The sequence below is a fragment of the Pipistrellus hanaki genome, assembly GCF_964339955.1.
Source record: "Pipistrellus hanaki genome assembly, chromosome: 4".
In the NCBI taxonomy this organism is placed as follows: domain Eukaryota; kingdom Metazoa; phylum Chordata; class Mammalia; order Chiroptera; family Vespertilionidae; genus Pipistrellus; species Pipistrellus hanaki.
In genome coordinates this window covers 58,432,730-58,452,405 of record NC_140506.1, presented here as the reverse complement: position 1 = coordinate 58,452,405, position 19,676 = coordinate 58,432,730, and the positions used below count along the sequence as shown (strand labels likewise).

Genomic DNA, 19,676 nt, shown 5'->3' with positions numbered 1-19,676 from the left:
GGTGCTTACAGTCTGCTCACTCAGCAGCCCCCTTCATACCAAAAACCAGGAAGCATTTTATTTTCCTTAGTCAGGCTCTGAAGCTGCAGGTCTGGGTAGTGGACGATACCATTAATCTCGTTTTCCACTTCTCTTTCAGATACCAGTTTTTCCTGCAGGTGAAGCAAGATGTCCTTCAGGGCCGGCTGCCCTGCCCGGCCAGCACCGCTGCTCAGCTGGGAGCATATGCCGTGCAGTGTAGGTTCCACTGACGTGCATTTGCTGCAGAGATTTTGAGGACAATGTTTGAATTTTTCTGTTTATATGCTAAAATGTTTCTTATCAAGATGTTCTACTGGGGGGAAAAATGGAATTTAGTCAGAATCAGGTTTTAATCAGGTCCCTTCGGAAGCGTCAACATGAAGCCAGCTGTACATTTCCTAGTGGTGGGTCCCGTGCGGGTTTGGTCGCAGGCACAGCATTGATTCTTGATGAAGTGGACGGTCTGAAAATCTGTTCTCCTCTCCGTTCCACCTGAGCTCCTTGTCCCCGGAGCGGTTGTGTCTCAGAGACCACGCTGCTTCCAGGCAGCTGTCGTGAAGACCCTACACTGTCAGGCGCCAGGCCAGTTCAGAGGGTGGCACACGCTGGGCGCTCACTGCACTTCAGCTCGTGGCTTCGGTATTTGCTCCCCTGGGGGCATTTCCAGATCGCATTGTCATTTTTGAGACAAGCTGAGGATGGGGGCGACGGAACAGCATGTTCCCTGCCTTCGAATGGCCTTTGCAGATTAGACACAGCCTAGAAAAAGTATCCTAGGAATAATGTCGCATAGAGGAACTTGGTTGGGTTTGTAAGGCGCATTATTAATGTAAGGAAGAGGATTTTTTTATAAGCATAATATACTAAGCTTTCTGGTTGCATTTTGTTTCTTTGTATAAACTGTAATGGGGTTATGTGCAGCATTGTATTATATTTTCATGACCATTATGTGTGGCAAATACGTTTTGAATCACACGCTCTATTTCTTGGTGTCATTGTCTGAGAGGATATATTGGGGTCGTGGCTGTTATTCACTTCTAATATTTCCAATGTCTGTACTCTAAATTGTTTATAACTTTTTTTCATTTAAATGATAAGAATAATTGGAATGAAAATAATTATAGTCTTTCAGAAAGCAAAAACCCAGGACATATGTTTTTAGGATAAGGTATTTTTTTTAATACCATTCAGATATATGCTCATCTGAGTTATTTTTTACTAAAACTATTTACATATATGTGAATTATTAATAAGGCATTTGAAGAACATGTTTAAGCATGACAGCCATATGTGTATTCCTGTATCCTGGAGGAGAATATTTTCCTAAAATGAAAAAAAATATATAATTGTTTTCCTTTTTTAGCTGAACTTGGAGATTATGACCCATATAAGCATACTGCAGGATATGTGTCAGAATACCGGTTTGTTCCTGATCAGAAGGAAGAACTTGAAGAAGCCATAGAAAGAATTCATAAAACTCTAATGTAAGAATCACGTTATTAACTATAATTAACAAGCTGTGCATTAGGTTCTCAAACATTAGTCATCTTTGATCAGTGTCTTCCCCATGTCCCCCAACCTGATTACCAGCCTGGGAGCCACTGTTCCAGTCTCTGTTTCTATGAGATTGGCTTTTTTGGATTTTGCATACAAGAGATACCATGCTTATTTTTCTCTGATTTATTTTACTTAACATAATGCCCTCGGGGTCCATCCATATACTTGAAAGTAGCAAAGAGAGTAGATCTTCAATGTAGGTCTCGCCACAAAAAAGAAATGGTGATAAGATGGAGATGTTAGCTAAGCTATGGTGGCCATCATTTTGAAATATAAAACTGTACCAAATAACTCGGCCAGCATTGCTCAGTGGTTTAGCATCAACCTGTGAACCAGGAGGTCACTGTTCGATTCCTGGTCAGGGCACATGCCCGAGTTGAGGGCTTGATCCCCAGTAGGGGCATGCAGGAGGCAGTGATCAATAATTCTCTCATCCTTTGTAAGAGCCTAAACTGCAACAAGCCATAATGGTTATGCTGATCTCACACATCTAGAGGAAATAATGAACAACACAAACAGACCCAGAGAAAGAGAACCAGCGATCAGACTCTCAAACCTCAGAGGGAAAATAAGGGGGGATGGGGTTAAGGGGAAAAGATCAACCAAAGGACTTGTGTGCATACATATGGGCCTAGCCAGTGGCCATTGACAACGGGGGGGGGGGGGGGGGGGGGGGGCGCGGGGGGGGAGATGGGGGAGGCATATCTAGGGAGGGGTTTGGGATGGGAATGGGGGAATAAGGACATTTATGTGAGACCATAATCAATAAAAAAAAAATTTTTTAAAAGAAAGAAAAAATAGAAATTACAAAAAAAAATAATTCTCTCATCATTGATGTTTCTATTTTTCTCCCTCTCCCTTCCTGTTTGAAATCAATAAAAAATACATTTTTAAAAAATGTATCAAACACACAGTACACCTTAAACATACACAATATCAGTTAATTATATCTCAATAAATCAGGAAAAATAACATTTTATATTACATCAACCACCATTCTTTGCCATTGGCAGGCTCAATGAATTTCTAGAATGATAAGTTCTTCACTTTTGCCTGGAACATTCTAGTATTCTTTTTCTTTTTCAAGTTTTAACTGCTTATAACACTAAGAAGCTCATAGAAATTCAAAGAATTTATAAAGTATAAGGACAGTCAAGATATTTTTTTTGTTAATGGCCTTTTAGACCTCTCTCTATGAATAATTTCCCATAGAGAAAATGTATTCTGTATAGGTTTGTGTACGATTTTACATAAATGGAGTCATGCTGTATATACTGTATTTCACAGTCTTCTACTTTTTCAGTCACCAGAACCTTGGGAGATTTTTTTTAAACTGTAAATATAATTTATAACCACAAAAGCTTTAATGTATTCTGGATCTGCTAAGTCATAAGTATGTAAATTCTTCACAGTTATAAGCAAAGTCCTATTCAGTCTATAGCAATGAATCTGAAAATCATGATGACACCAGTGTGGAGCCTTGGAGGGTATTATGTTAAAACTACATGAACCTCTGAGAATATACCCGAGTCCCTGGTAGGATTTTCAAGTAATGGCCTGTAGCATTGAAGTCATAATTTAATTATAGTTATTTTGGTTAAATCCTCTATACTGATTAACTTTGCTTTATTGCCTCTTATGTAACATTCCCTCTTGAATTTGCTTGTTTTTAAATGTATTATAGGGAAGGGGGGGGGGGATGCAGAATTAATCTGGTCAACAAAAAATGTTTGCCTAAAGGATCTTTTTCAGTGAGGAGCAGAGAAGTCAATTGCTGAATTGCAATCAGGGAAACCAGGCTCTCTGTCTGGTATTAGCATGCACCAGAATGCTCTCCAGCTGATTATAGAGTCCTTCACTTTACGGTTTTGCTGAAGTGGGTGCTCGTAACAACAGTGCCTGTAACAACATTGTGAAGGGCAGGGTGTGTGGCATGTTCTGAGAATACTAATTCTATGAGGCGTTTCAAAGTACAGGTATTTTTTTGAAATTATCAAGGAGCTTTGAGTGAAGGGCCTTACATATCTTATGCAATGATGTTGACAGTGTGACTGTTATTTCTAAGAGAAGAAAGCTTGATCAAAGTTTGGTAGCTTTGTTGTGTCTGATTTTTGATGAGTGGTCGCGGTCTTCATAGATTTGAAAAGTATGGTTTATGACTGGGTTTTCCAGGGTACCATAGCTGCATCAAAAGAATTTCTTAATTTTTAAAAATTTACAGCTCCTTTTGTTAGCCATAAAAAATATCTCTCTCTTACACACACACACACACACACACACACACACACACACACACACCATTTCCACGCATGCATGGAGATTCTTGGCCAATTCTCACCCTCATTAAAAATGAATGCTATTTTCTGTATATTATCACCAATAAAGATTTGGGGAATGATTCTATCCTTTGAATTAAGACAATGATTAGTATTTTTTACAATTTCTAAATACCAAACTGCTGTGCTCAGGAGGTGGTGCTGAGACCCCAGTTGGGTGGTGGAGAGCCCATTCTCTTCTTGCTACCCACCACTGCTCTTACCACTCCTGCTCCTGGTGGAGAGCTGCTGGTGCATGGAGACTTTATACTTTTTGTCAGGGTATTCTTTCTTAATTTGAGTGCTTGTGTTCTTACTAATCTCTCAGGGTTTCAGAAACGGAGAATTTTTCATAGATGCTAGGACGTTGGGACTGGCTATAATGAACAAAAATGGACTCAGTAAATGAAGTCAACTTGACACAAGTGTCACCTTGTTCCAGGGGCGTGCACTTTTGTCATCCAGAAGGCAAGGGGCTTCTTGCAGTACAAAGACTTGGGTTTGCACTAGCACAAAGGGTTACTTCTTTTTCCGGGGAACTTGGCGAACATGGTTTCATTCCCTGTGTTGTGGCTGTCATAGAGTAACTCTTTGTTTTTGTGCTGGGTTCAGGGGTCAGGCTCCTTCTGAAGCAGAGCTGAATTACTTGAGGACTGCAAAGTCCCTGGAGATGTACGGCGTTGACCTCCATCCCGTCTATGTGAGTAACATTTAATTAACACAAAATATTTAAATCTGATGACATTTTTCTTAAAGTGCCACCGAAACTCCCGAAGGAAAGTTGCAATCCTGTTGTGTAGAAAGCAGATGATGCTTTTTCATCTGTGCTTTTCAAACACAGATGATCTCTTGTGTGGATTAAATCCTAATGAGTTTTGCATAGAAGTCTGTGATTATATTTCCATGTGTAGAAAACAATTAACTGGGCTTGAAAACACAATCTGGAAAACAGTTCCAAGGGGCTTAGCTAAACGTCAAAACAATTTAAAATTGGTCTGTAGTTGATTGTATTAGGCAGAAAACAGGAGGGTTTTTCAAAAAATAGGTTTAACGGCTGAAAAACATTAATAAAATTACTTAAAGTAGGCATTAGACAACAGTACAGCTACAACTATTTGTGGGTTTTTTTTGCATCTGTGGGTTCTGTCAATATTATAGTTACTGCCTATTGTAGTTTTTTAAAAATGTATTTTTATTGATTTCAGAGAAGAAGGAAGAGGGAGAGAGAGAGAAAGAAACATCAGTGATGAGAGAGAATCATTGCTTGGTTGCCTTTTGCATATCCCCCGCTGGGTATTGAGCTCACAACCCGGGCATGTGCCCTGATCAGGAATCAAACAGTGATCTAGTTCATAGGTTGATGCTCTACCACTTAGCCACCCTGGTCAGGCATCTATTATAGTTTTTGCCACTGGATTATTAGAAATACATTTGCAGATTTTCTTTAGTAACTGATGAAAACTTGTTGAATATAGCCACTGAGCAATTATACTGAATCTGTGGTGAATGTTCTGGATCCGATCTTAACCTTTGAACCACTTCTCTAAGGTTATCAATTGGCTATTCTAGGCCAGTGAGATTGAAATGTGATTGACTTTCATTTTATGAGTTTAGTTAGCAATAGTCAAATTTGATTATTTGAGAAAATGAGCCATGTACCTTTACAGGAAATGAATTGCTAAAGATTGTAAAAGGCAGAGTGTTTGTCAGTTGGATTAGGGAACTCAATTTTTAAGGAACCCTGATAAAATTTACTGTGATGCAATAACTTAGTCATGCATTTATTTTGTAATGTGTCTTTTGATTTTCAGAGTTTGTAAAGAGTTAGATGTGTCCCTGAATATATATTACCATTACTATAAAGGTTACATTAATAAAGGTTACATCTGGGGGGAAGTAGTAGTTCCCTGATATATTAAATTTCAATCTCATTAGATAATTAAATGCTCTATACAATTGTCCTTCATGAACGCTTCTACACTAATCTTGTTAGGTTTTCAGTTTTAAAAATGTATTTCATAGGAAAAGTGTAAAAAGAGAATCTTTTGCAAAACACTTGTGTGTTTTTGTAATGCTTATCCTAAGTCACAATGTTTGTGGGCAGTAGGAATTTATGGTCAATAAAGTGGATTCTTTAGACTCTTCCATACATTCCTTTAAGATTGAATTTTTAAAACTGAAAGTGGGCAACAGTTGGTATTCTTTCAAAATTTATTAGTTGACTAATGTTCCTTGGACTATGACTTTGCAATCTGTTATTTGACCTCAGAGTAGAAATAAGATGAACATAAACAGACAGTTCTATGTATGTTTTTGGCACCCACTCTGCAACTTTTTCATTTCAGAATCCCATTTTCTTTTCTTTTTTTAAAATATATTTTTATTAATTTTGTACAGAGAGGAAGGGAGAGAGATAGAGGGTTAGAAACATCGATGAGAAAGAGTCATCGATCAGCTGCCTCTTGCACACCCCCTACTGGGGATATGCCCGCAACCAAGGTACATGCCCTTGACCGGAATCGAACCAGGGATTTTTCAGTCTCCAAGCCGACGCTCTATCCATTGAGCCAAACCGGTTTCGGCAGAATCCCATTTTCTTCATTGAGATTTGTCATCGCCTAGAAATTAAGGGTCTCTAGTCTTTATAGAAGAGACTGTATTTTAAAATTTTGAGCAGTCTTAAAGTCACAGGTGTTGGTGGGAAGGAGCGTGATAGTGACCTCAGAAAATCTAGCAGTATGCCTGCAGGTCACTTTTTGAACTTTCTGGAGAGGGTGGTGGGGAACAAGGTCTCATGACTGTTCACATCAGAAAGTAAATCAGTGAGCCCCGGGTAAGGGACCATTGGTAGAAGCCAGTGGTTCTTAGTCCTTGGCTGCACAGGAGGATCACCTGGAACATTTTTGTGTTTTTGATACCTGGGCCCCTTCATTGCAGATTCTGATTTAACTGGTTTAGGTAATAACCTAGGCATCAGCATTTCAAGCTGCATGGGGGATTCTAGTTAATGTTCAGGGTTAAACAATGGGGTGCGTCAATCAGAAGCCTGATTAGTAGTCCAGGTTCTTTTAATGAACTGAAGTTGCAAGTCTGAATGCACTAGAAAAAATGTCTTTAAAACTTTGAAAACAATGAGCAGCAAGTTAGCTACCATCATAGCTTAGCTAGCTTTCTAAGCTGATGACTTTCAAAAACTAGATCCAATATCAACCTGACAAATTATGTTTGAATGGCCAATTACAGTTTGATAGGGTGCGTTTAAATGAATACATGTATAGTTATAGGCATATGTTTGTTTTTGCAGGGGGAAAACAAATCTGAGTACTTCTTAGGATTAACTCCAGTTGGTGTTGTTGTCTACAAGAATAAAAAGCAAGTGGGGAAGTATTTCTGGTAAGTATCAACTGTGGCGGAGTTGGTATTCAGGTTATACACTGTATGTTTTGGGTTTATGGGACTTGTGTGGCAGTGAAAGGGCTGGGAGAAGAAAACAGTTACATTTCTAGTAGTTGACAAATATGAGTGAAATTGGCTAGAAAGCTCCTCCCCATGCATATCAGTATAATATTTTCTCTGTAAATTTCAGAGAAATTTTCTCTGTGATTCTAGACTCTTGTCTGTGGAAGCTGTGTGTAATAGGATTCCCTACGAGTTCCAGTGTGCGCTGCTGGGCTGGGTTCTCAGGACTACTCTGAGTTCTAACTAGGTGGGAAGGTGTGATAGGGACCAAGGATTCTCTGGGTCTGGGAAGGCAGCACTGTTGGGGCCGGGGAATCCAAGCTTGTGTGCATGTACCGGAGAAGCACAGAATGAGAATGGAGTTTGGTTTAGGGAGGTCTAGAGCGGAAGGGTATACAGAGAACTCTACAATGATCGTAGTAGTATATGAGGGAAGCAGTATGAACCAATCTTTTTCCCACTGAACTTCTGAAAGGTTACTTCTGAAAAATAGCACCACCTCCACCACCATCTTTTGCTTTTTTTTTTTCTTTTCAGGCCTCGAATTACAAAGATTCACTTCAAGGAGATGCAGTTTGAACTCCGAGTACTGGGAAAAGATGTAAGTTTGTATTTGGCACAAAATTAGACAGTTCCCTGAAAATAAGACAGTGTCTTATATTAATTTTTTCTCCCAAAGTTGCGCTAGGTCTTATTTTCAGGGGATGTCTTATCTTTCCATGCACTAGGTCTTATTTCGGAGGATGTCTTATTTTCGGGGAAACACGGTAGCTTAGCTGAGAAGGTGGATTTCGTCTCCTCATTGATAACTGCAAAGACATTGTGAAGTACGACTGCTGTGTTTTCTTCAGCAGCAAAACCATGGAACTTGGTTACTGGACTTAAGTGCACAGCTGCTCGAGGAGGGGCAGGGTAGAAGCGAATGAGTTGGTAAAGGAGAAATGTCACTTTGGTTTTAGCAAAGGGAAACGAACCTTCCTAGAGCAGAAAAGAGAATAGCAGGTGATTGTCTTTATTAGTGTAATTTGCTCTTCGGTGCTATCTGCGAAGATTCATGTAATCAGAAGGGTGCAGAATCACACTTCTGCTGTTTCCTTAGTTGGGTGTGGCAGATAAATCGGATGGGAAATTCTGAATGCTTTCAAAGGAGAATGTAAGGCGAGGGTGCAAAAGTGCTGGTCCTCCCCCCGCAGCGTGGCTGTGTCCTAAGGATTGTGTGGGTAAGGGACACAGTATCTGTCAGAACCTGGGGGTGCCTTCATGCCTGGACAGGTAGCTTTTAGAAAACTGGGCAAAAGAAGGCAAGGATATTAAAACTTGCTTTTAATCCACCTGTGAAAATAATGCTCCCTGAAGTGCTAGTACTGCTATGGGATAAATGAGTGAGAATATGATGTCGCATAATCCACCCTTCTCTCTCTTCAATACTAACTTTATGCAGCGCCAAGTTCAAAGTGAATGGCATGGAATTGTTGAGATATTTGTTGTAAAAAAGGAGGTTAATAAAATCTGTGCTTATGCATTTGCAAGTTGAGACACAGGAAAAGTGTGGCTGTAACTACAGCTAGAACGTGATACCTCACAGGTAGCAGGTGCTCAGTAAATATCCATTGAATAATCAATGAGCTGATCTACTGAGATTAAGTGCCACCAAATTAAAAAACCTGATATTACTAATCAGTTCCTTTCTTAGAAAAATACAGTGATCCTTCCTTTCACTGTGTAACATGCTGCCGTTATTGATGAGATTAAAATTGAATTTTGAAATGAATTTTAACTTGTAATGAGGAGTAAATCCCAGATTTTTAAAGAAATAATAGTCCAGCCCTAGCCAGTTTGGCTCAATGGATAGAGATTGGCCTGCGAACTGGAAGGTCCCAGGTTCGATTCTGGCCAAGGTCACATACCTCGGTTGCAGGCTTTCAGCCCTGGTCAGGGCATGTGTGGGAGGCAACCATTGATATGCTTCTCTCACATCGATGTTTCTCTCTCTGTCTGTCTCTCCCTCTCCCTTCTTCTCTCTCTAAAAATCAATGGGAAAATATCATTGGGTGAGGAGAAGGAAGGGAGGGAGGGAGTGAGAGGGAGGAAGGAGAAAGAAAAAATCCAAAAACCTCAGAGTAGTTCTTTTAACAGTCTAGTTTGAAGAAAATCCAGTTTTCAACTCCTGATTAGACATATCAGTCTTAAATGTGCTAATATATAAGATTGAATTAAAATCATCCAAAAAATAGAATAATTAATTTAGATAGTAGAGTTATCTACTTTTCTATCTTGCCACTGGTTTCACATGACAATGCAAGGTGTACATCTGGTCAGGGCATTGAAAATAATGTTTTAAATTTTTAATAGGAATATGATGATAAAATGATGACTTTACATGGAAGCATTACTATTATTCAAAGTCATTTTTTCTTTATATCTAAGTTATTTTTGTGAGTGAGGTCATTTGCTGAAATACTTTTATGCTATTACTACTGGCCCAGTGCATGGGTTCATGCACATTGAAAGGAAATTAATTAGAATAAATATTTTAATATCACTAATTGCCCTTTCTCTATAATAGAAGTGTCAGAGATGAAAGAAAAGTAGTAAAATGTTTATGAAAATAATACATAAATTGATTAATAAACAATAATAACATGCTATAACAACAACAAAGACATAATATAAAAACAACATTGATAAAAACAATGACCGATAAATTAATTACTTATTCTAATATCTCCCTGTATAAGACATTAAGAGTAAAAACACTTTCAGCATGCTTGACTAATTTCCCTTGTGATGAAGTATTTACAACTTTAACAACATACACTCTTCAAACTTGAGAGAAAGCAATCTATAACTGATCATGTCCAAAAATGGATTTAGGTAGGAATATTCCTACTCTGTTTAGAGTTCATCCTTGTGATTTATTAATATTCATAACAAATGCTGGCATCACAGGAAACTGACTTCAAATTAATTTAAATGGGAGGCCAGTGTCAGATGGGGACAAATCAATTCTTGGTATCAGACCAACCTCTCCTTTCGCAGATCCTGTTAATACTTCAGAGCTTTATATGTATCACGCATGTGTGAGTCAACATTTATTTTTAAATTGCCAGTGTGTGTCAAATGTATAGGCTGGTCAGACAGTCAGATGGACATATGGTCAATCACTTAGCCTTTTATATATATATATATAGACTAGAGCACATGTGTCAAACACAAGGCCCGCGGGCCAAATCCAGCCCGCCAGGCCTTGCAATGTGGCCCGCACCGCGCTGTCATCACTGCACTCCGCTGTCAGTTTATGACATTGTCAGTTTATGACTGTTCAGTAAACCATTCGGCCTGCGATTTAGGCTGGATTTTAGATTTTGGCCCCTTCTCTGATTGAGTTCGACACCCCTAGACTAGAGGCTCAGTGCGTGAAATTTATGCATGGGGGATGAGGGTCCCTCAGCCTAGCCTGTACCGTCTCCAGTCTGGGTCCCCCTGGGGGATGTCCAACTGCCTAAACTGGCAGTCGGACATCCCTCTCACAATCTAGACTGCTGGCTCCTAACGGCTCACCTGCTTGCCTGCCTGATTGCCCCTAATTGCCTCTGCCTTGGCTCCTGGCCTAAGCCACAGTCTGGCCTCCCTTTGTGGGAGGTGACCTGGCGGATCAGGTGAAGGCACCACCCCCATTACTCTGCTGCTGCTGCCATTGCCGACCCCTGAGTCTGGGCCCTTCGTAGCCCCTGCAGCTTTTTCTGGAAGGTCATCCAGAAGACTCTGCCCTAATTAGCATATTACCCTTTTATTGTATAGATAGATTACAGAGCCTTAAAATTCTTCTACTGCCTGGGATAACTAACTGGTAAAGTCACAGCTAATTTAAACATTCCACTTCTTAGATTTCTTCATAATTAGCAGAGAATAACAACAAAGTTGATACGTTATTTTTCTACTGGCTGTCTCCATGGAATAACCTGTGGTTTAAAAAAAAAAAATGTCTTATTGGTTTTTAGAGAGAGGAAGGGAAAATAATAGAGAGAGAGAATCATCAATGGGCGAGGAACATCATGGATTGGCTGTCTCCTGCACATCCCCTACTGGGGATTGAGCTCGCACCCTGGGCATGTGCCCTAACCAGAAATCGAACCCATGACCTCCAGGTTTCTAGGTCGATGCTCCACCGCTGAGCCACACCAGCTGGGCTGACCTGGTTTTTTACATACTTAGTGCCTGTCCCTTCTGCAGCTGCGAGAAGAAACGGGTGCGACCTGAGACCCTGCTGCACGCTCCTGGGTTGTGAAGCCTGGTGTCAGTGATCTTTAGGACGGTGGCAAAGCAGGTCGCATAACTCAGGCTCGAATCAAAGGAAACTGAAAAAACTTAAACAGCACAGTAATTTAACCCAAGCAGTTCGTTTCCTGAGCATTCTTGCTTTGTGGAGTCTTCTTTCTCCACCAGGGCTCCTCTCCCTGTGAGGCAGTGATTTGCATAATGGTAGAATTAAGTTGATTATTATGGAGGCCTCTCTGTAATCATGGATTATATAGAAAAGTCCCCTGAAACCCATCACCTGAAACAGTAATCATAGTCAGCTTGAAAAATGGCTGAAATGCTTATTCTGCTGGTTTTCTGGTTGGCTGGTTCCGCCAGAGACTAAACTCAGCATGTTCAGTTCTGTTAGGGCCAAATTCATAGATCCAGTTCCCAAAAGACAGCAATGCCCTTCGGATAGAAGATGTTCCTAGTGTCACCCTGTGCCCGTGACACGGTCTCGTTCTACTTTTGTTGTTGTTGTTAGTCCTTACTCTCACCGAGGATATTTTCTCCATTGATTTTCAGAGAGAGTGGAAGGGAGGGGGAGAGACAGAGAGAAAGAAACATCGATGTGAAAGAGACACCTTGGTTGGTTGCCTCCCACACATGTCCAAACCAGGGCCAGGGATGGAGCCTGAACCAAGGTACATGCTCTTGACTGAATTGAACAGAGGCAGAGAAGCCCACTGATCAAGGGGAGATGATGAGAGGAAAGTCAACACAAGGATGGAGAGAAGGGGGCAGATTTGGGAGGTCTTTGGGAGGTAAAGTTGTTTCTGATTAGTAGCAGATTGAATGCTTTTGTGAAAAATACTTTTGGATCATCAACAGGGAGAAAGTGCAGTCCCCAGCAGTAGGCCCAGAAGTTGGCTTGTACTACACATATTTGTTGAATAAATGAAAAAAAAGAAAAAAGAAAAAAGAAATGCTACTCAGGTTACTTTTATGTATAATGCATCATGAAACTAACCTCAGCTAAACTTACCCAGTGTGACAGGATGTAGAACCAAAAGGTTCCTGGCAGCTCTGGCCGGGAGTAATTAGACCCGCTTGGCCGAGCTCTCGGCCTCTCTGAGAGGAGCGCAGGGGAAGTGAGGATGGCCAGGAGCTGTCACTGTGCGTCAACAAGTCCAAGACGCCTCACTTATGTAAACTAGAGTTCCTTCCACGTTTTAAGTGAAACTATAGATTTTTTTTAAGGTTTTTTTATTTGAAAACAATTCCAAATTTACAAAAATCTGCAAAATATTACAAAAACATGGCCACCTGTTGTTACATTCACTTATTGCTAGCATTTTATTTTACTTTTTTGTGTGTGTGATCTACACACACACACACACACACACACACACACATACACTTTTTCTGAATGATTTAAGAATAAGTTTCAGCCTTAGCCGGTTTGGCTCAGTGGATAGAGCATCGGCCTTCAGAGTGCAGGGCCCTGGGTTTGATGCCAGTCAGGGCACATGCCCAGGTTGCCTGGGTTGTGGGCTCAATTCCCCGTGCAGGGGTCTTCAAACTGCGGCCCGCGGGCCACATGCGGCCCGCAGAGGAGTCTGATCCGGCCCGCCAGGTTTTTTGGGCAGTGAGCGCAGCCGAGGTGTTACAGTAGGAATTAGTAGTTCATATAGTCCTGCCCTCCAGCTCTCTGAGGGACCGTGATCTGGCCCCCACTTTAAAAAGTGTGTGCAGGAGGTAGCCGATCAATTATTCTCACTCGTCATTGGTGTTTCTCTCTCTCTCTTCCTCTCTGAAATCAAACAAGAATAAGTTTCACATGTTATTTGTCTCTAAATACTTATGTATGTATTTCCTAAAAACAGGGATCAGCCCGGCTGGTGTGGCTTAATGGTTGAGCATCAACCTATGCACCAGGAGGTCTTGGTTAGGTTCCCAGTCAGGGCACATGCCCGGGTTGCAGGCTCCAACCCTAATAGGGTATGTGTAGGAGGTAGCCAATCAATGATTCTCTCTCATCATTGATGTTTCTCTCTCTCTCTCCCTCTCCCCCTCTTTGAAATCAGTAAAAATATATTTTAAAACATTAAAAAAGGGAATAGAGATGGTCACTAAAATGACCACAGTACATTTATCAACTTAAAAAAGATTATGTTGCTATAATGCTCCTATCATCTACTTTCCCTTTCCAATGACCTAGTAATGTCCTTAATAGCGTTTTCCCCTTCCAGGATAGAACCTAATTAGCCTCCTTTAATAGGAAACACTTCTCCCACACTGCTCCCACTTACTGTATTTATTTAATTAAAATTTATTTCAATTGTAGCTTATACTCAGTATTATTTTGTATTAATTGCAGGTATTCAGCATAGTGATAAATCTAGAACATTTTTGTTCTTTATGACACTGACATTTTTGAAGAATACTGTTTTATCTCATTTCATATTCACCTGTTGTTTCCTGTTATTAGACTGTTCCTGTGTTCTCAGCTGGAAAGCTGCACGGGTGAGGTTTGTTCCTCTCAGGGTACAACTAGAGGTGCATGATGACCATCTGTCTTCTGTTGGTTAAATGTGACCACCCGATTTTCAACTGTATAATTACTGTTTTGTTTTCTCCTTTCCAACTTAATAAGTAATTTGTGGGGAAATACTTTAATTCAATGCAGATACCCTGCTCCCCTTCAAAATGTCCCTACAGCTCTAGCATTCATGGAGGCTTCTTGCCTGATCAGATTGCTGATTGTGATGCTTGCAAAATGCTGATTTTTCTCGCTCTCCCACTCCCTCCATACTTATAGGTCAGCCCTTGGCATTCTACTGTAAACAAGAGTCACCCTTATTTACTTATCAATTAGTTATTGGCGTGGACTTATTAATTTCTGGGTGGTTTTTTTTTTTTTTTTTTTTTTTTTTCCCCCGGTGGTTTACAATGTATTACAGTACCCAATGATTGAGTGAGTGCAAGCCCTTTGAATCTGGCTTTTGTGCTCTCTTGACCTGCCCCTGTCATTTTTTTGGTCACTTTTTTCACTGTGGAACAACATGGTATTTCAGGTGCCTCTTGTACATACCTCACATCCACCTTCTGATTAATCACTTCTCCAGAGAGTCCTGGTTCCTTTTAGCTCAAGATCTGGATGTTAGATGTGTTCCTTGCTACTGGGGCAACTTTGTTTCTTGGTCCTTTCAGTGGACAAAGGTAGGGAGTGTATGTATGCATATACACATACATACGGATGTAAATACATACATACATATGTGCTCATATGAACGTGCTTGTACACAGAGGGAGGGAGAGGGAGAGGTAGAAACATTAATGAGAGATAGAAACATCAACATTGATTTGTTGCTTCATGCATACCCTCTGCTGGAAATCAAACTCCAAACCCAGCCACGTGCCCTGACTGGGACTCAAACTGGTGACCTCTTGGTGCATGGGTTGATGCTCAACTACTGAGCACACCAGCCAGGCCTGGAAGGAATTTTTAAATTGTGCTATATTTATTTATTTATTTTAGAATATCAGTAGATCTTACTAGATATGCCTCATTTCAACAAGCTTAAGTAACATTTGTTATTTAAAAACTTAAGTCTAGGAATAAACAATTATCGTTAAAAATTAAATCTGCAAGAGAAAAATGTTGACATTTTAGTAAATGCTAAAGTTTCTCAAAAGAGCAGATGAGGAAAAGATAAAGTCAAAACAATAATAACAAAAGCAAACCATCTGGAATTTTGAGTTGGTATCTGAATTTTTTTCAAATAGGAAGCAGAATGAGGTCAACATAATAGTTTTCAAAGTTTACTGAAACATGGTATAAATATTTTCTAATGGTTTGGCTCATATATATATATTTTTAATTTTGGAGAAAGAAAAAGAAGCAGCACAATTTAACATATCCTTTTCAACTCTATAGTTTATGTTTTTATGAACTTAGAGTTATATACAATTATTTATCAAGCAATAAACTTACTTCTATGTAAAAGAAGTAAAAAGGCTTTTCACGTTTAGGTATATATTTTGGAATATAACCCAAACAGCTGAAAAAAGAGTACTGGAATATTTTTTGCCATTTTTGTTCTTTTATTGTAAATTATAACATATATGCAGGAATGGAAATTAATTTTATTCTCTGAGTGCTTTGCTGAAATGCACAATTATTTTTAATTCAAACCATATTGCATGCATTTCAGAAAGAATTAAAAAAACAACAACTGCTGTGTGTGTGTGTGTAAAGGTGCTTGTGTGGCATAATACTTTTTAAACCAAAATACCTAAAAAAAACACTTCCTTAAAAAAAAGTTCTTTGTTTATATAAATCAGGGAAATGCCAACTACCTTACCTGCTCTTGGAGATTCATAGGATACATTAGCATGTTAAGGATCTGAATAGGGTGAAATACTGCCATTTGTGATAACATGGATGGATCTTGAGAGCATCCTGTTAAGTGAAATAAGTCAGATGGAAAATGACAAGAACCATATGATTTCATTCAGATGTGGGATATAAAACAGAAAGCAACAAGTGAACAAACAAAACAAACTCATAGACTCAGAAACAGAATGGTGGTTACCAAAGGGGAAGGAGGTGGAGGGAAAAGAAAGAGGGTAAAGGGGGTTGAATTTATCATGATGGAGGAAGACTAGACTTTGGGTGATGAGCACATAACGCAGTATACAGATACATGATGTATTATAAAACTGTAGAGTTGAAACTTATATAATGTTACTCACCAGTGTCACCCAATAAATTAAAAAAAAAATGAACTGAATATTTAACCCATTGTTTTCCAAACTTACTTGACCATAATGTTCTCCTTCCTTCTTTCTTTCCTCCCTTCCTCCCTCCCTCCCTCTCTCCCTCCCTCCCTCCCTCCCTTCCTTCCTTCCTTCCTTCCTTCCTTCCTTCCTTCCTTCCTTCCTTCCTTCCGCCAATATTACAAGGTACTAATGTTGTAAGAAACACTCTTTAGGGAGCACAATGTAAAGAAAAAAGTTGAGTAAGATATTATTTTACTCAGTGCTTTAAAATTCCCTTCTAACATCTCATTCCAAATAATAACAAGATTGGTACTTTTTATTTTTGTTGCAGGGCTCACTCTGAATTCTTGCTCTGGGTTGGGATGCCTAGAAGAGAGAGCAGTGGGAACTATTGTGTTCTCTCATGCACAAATAATTCATTTTTTTAATGCAGCTATTCAACTTCACCATTTTTAAAGATAAAATTTCTCAAAACACTTAAAATTTTGTGGTAACTTTTTGGTGTCTCCTTTCAGTTAAAGAATAAAATAATCATTTCACTTCCACCCTTGCTTTTCTTTGCTTTATTAGTAGTCATTTCAGTCATTTGCCATCAGCCCTCTGATGGTTTTGTTTTTTCCCTCCAGTCCCTAAAATAAATTAACAATTGTCAAGTACATATAAATCTTGTGGATCTTGAATATTTAAAAAAAAGAATCTGGCCCTAGTTGGTTTGGTTCAGTAGATAGAGCATCATCAGCCTGCAGACTGAAAGGTGCTAGATTTGATTCTGGTCAAGGGCTTGAACCCCAGTAGGGGGCGTGTAGGAGGCAGCTGATCAATGATTCTCAGCTGATCAATGATTCTCAGCTGATGATCAATGATATGCATAGGTCAGATACCGAGGAGTAAACTACGTTAGTGCTGCTAATAACAGTAAGATGCAGTTGTTACATACATACTATCAAGGCCATACCGCCTCTTCCTCTCCCTTCCTCTCTGAAATTAATAAAAATAAATTTAAAAAAAATAAAAAAAGAAAGAATCTGCCGTGGCCTGTTTTGTTTAATGGTTAGAGCATCAGCCCGAAGAACAAAGGGTCGAGGGTTCAATACCTGGTCAAGGGCACCTACCTGGGTTGTAGGCTTGATCTCCAACCGGGTCAGGGCATGTGAGAAAGGCAACCGATTGATGTTTTGTAATCTCTCTCTCATTTTGTAATCTCTCTCTCTCTCTCTCTCTCTCTCTCTCTCTCTCTCTCTCTCTCTCTCTTTCTCTCCCTCTCTCTCTCTCTCTCTCTCTCTCTCTCTCTCTCTCTCTCTCTCTCTCTCTCTCTCTCCCTGTCTCTCTCTCTCCCTCTCCCTCTCCCTTTCCCTCTTCCTCTCTCTCTCCTTCCTTCCTTCCCCCTCCTTGCACTCTCTCTAAATTAAAAAAAATCAATGGAAAAAATATCTTCAGGTGAAGATTAACAGCAAAAAGAATCCCACAATACTTGAGCCTAGTAATCCTCACACTTCTCCTTAGCCTCTTGATTCTAGGATTCACTGATGCAGCCCCTTTGCTGTGGGCCTTGATAGAATGTATGTAACAACTGCATCTTACTGTTGTTAGCAGCACTAATGTAGTTTACTCCTAGGTATCTGACATATGCACTGCACCTGAGGTTACTTCTAGTGACCTTGGAGGTGGGCAAATATATAGCAATTTGAGAATTATTGAGGATTGAGGATTGTTTATCTCCATAATTCTAAAAGGCGGGGGGAGGCAGACTGTCCAGTTGTGCTGCTTCCTAAGAACAGAAGAGCTGGCTGGAGTGTGGGCTGCGCATGGCAAGGAGGGTTGGGCTAGGGAGAGGCCGCGGAGCTTGGTCCAGCCCCGGGAGTGCAGGTGGCTGTGTAGCTTGCAGTGTGAGCCCCTCCACAAACCTATCAGTAATCTCAATGCACTTAGCAGAAGCCAGGCTAAAGTAGATTTATTTTTTTCAAGATTGCAAAGAGAAACATAGCCAGCAAAGATGAGAAAAGAGACTGAGAAGACCAGAGATAATTAGGTTGGAGCTCATTGATAGAATACAGGTCCTGAATTCTTAACACATGACAGAATTGGGGGTTTGAGCCAAGTTTACCTAGAGATCCATAGCACGGTGAAGCCCTACATGATATCTGAGTCACAGGTGATTTAAGCTTGGGCAGTTCATACAATAAAAAGAAAAGTAGATTCAGACCGTAGTTTTGCTTCTGGTGTAAAGTGACAAAAGCTATGAAGGTGTTTGACTAATTCTGTCAAAAACAACCATTGCAAGCTTGGGTATAAAGTATTTTAGCGGCCGGTTGGAATGAACTAATTAAGCAGCTCATCACCTTTTTGAATGAATGGGGAGGTGCTAGTTGTCTCTGGGAAAGGTTTGTAGGTGCGGGAGCAGTAGGAAGAAAGGGGTGTTTGCAATGTTCCATCAGTTAGGTTCATACCAGCAGTTGCTGTAAGTGGCAAAAATACGCAGGATTTATTCAGAACCCCTGGCTCTCTTTTTTGTTATTTACCACCCTTGTAGTATTTGGATTACAATGGGATAAAGAGCAGGCAGCTGTGTGAAAGCCCTATGTAAGTGGAGGATGAGTTTATACTTGTCATTTGTACATGGCAGCAGCAATTAGGAGGCCTGTGGGAGGCTCTTTTGTTCCTTTTGCATATTTGTACCCAAGAAAACTTGAGAAAATCCAATTCTGGCTGGATCTTTAATACCTTTTATCCTTTCATGAAGTAATGGTAGTTTTAAAAACACATTAAAAATTAGCTATCCTATGACCAGGTGTCTATTTGAGAAGCAGGAGAATACAAACGTTTCTGTGAAGAATGAAGCGAAAATCAGTCCATGAAAAATGTGAGGAGATTTGCTTTGTTTTTAAGATGGAATGCTCTTTGGTTTCTCCTTCACTTTTGAAAATTTGGATTAGATGTAATTAAGTAACTTTTTGGACATTTGATACAGGTACGTAAGGGCTTCCTCGTTTGTGGCTGCCCTTGCTGACAGGGTACAGTGCTGTGTCACACAGCAGTCACCCCCGCCACCACTTCTTGTCGCTGGTGGTGCTCAGTCAGTCCTGCCAGTTATTGAAAGGCCCTGGGACAAGGGGGTGCAGATTCTGAGGAGGTGGGGTGGGGAGGGTCGCGTTTGTCCTGTACTCGCTTTATCTGAATCATTTAATCTGGTAACAGTGCAATCACATGCTAATTTATTTTTTAAAATACACGCCTTGTACATTGTATTTTTGGATAATCTAGTGACCTCAAAAACACCCACCTGTTATATAAGAAACT

General features: G+C 40.1%; 1 protein-coding gene across 1 annotated transcript in view; it reads left to right on the top strand.

Moving 5' to 3' along the window:
* Positions 1-19,676, top strand: part of EPB41L4A (erythrocyte membrane protein band 4.1 like 4A) — a 194,215-nt gene that overhangs the window by 110,412 nt on the left and 64,127 nt on the right. The window contains exons 5-9 of the mRNA XM_084882830.1: positions 140-237; positions 1,385-1,505; positions 4,506-4,593; positions 7,198-7,286; positions 7,890-7,953. Of these exons, the coding sequence (XP_084738956.1) occupies positions 140-237; positions 1,385-1,505; positions 4,506-4,593; positions 7,198-7,286; positions 7,890-7,953 (460 nt within the window). The remainder of the gene's footprint in view (positions 1-139; positions 238-1,384; positions 1,506-4,505; positions 4,594-7,197; positions 7,287-7,889; positions 7,954-19,676) is intronic.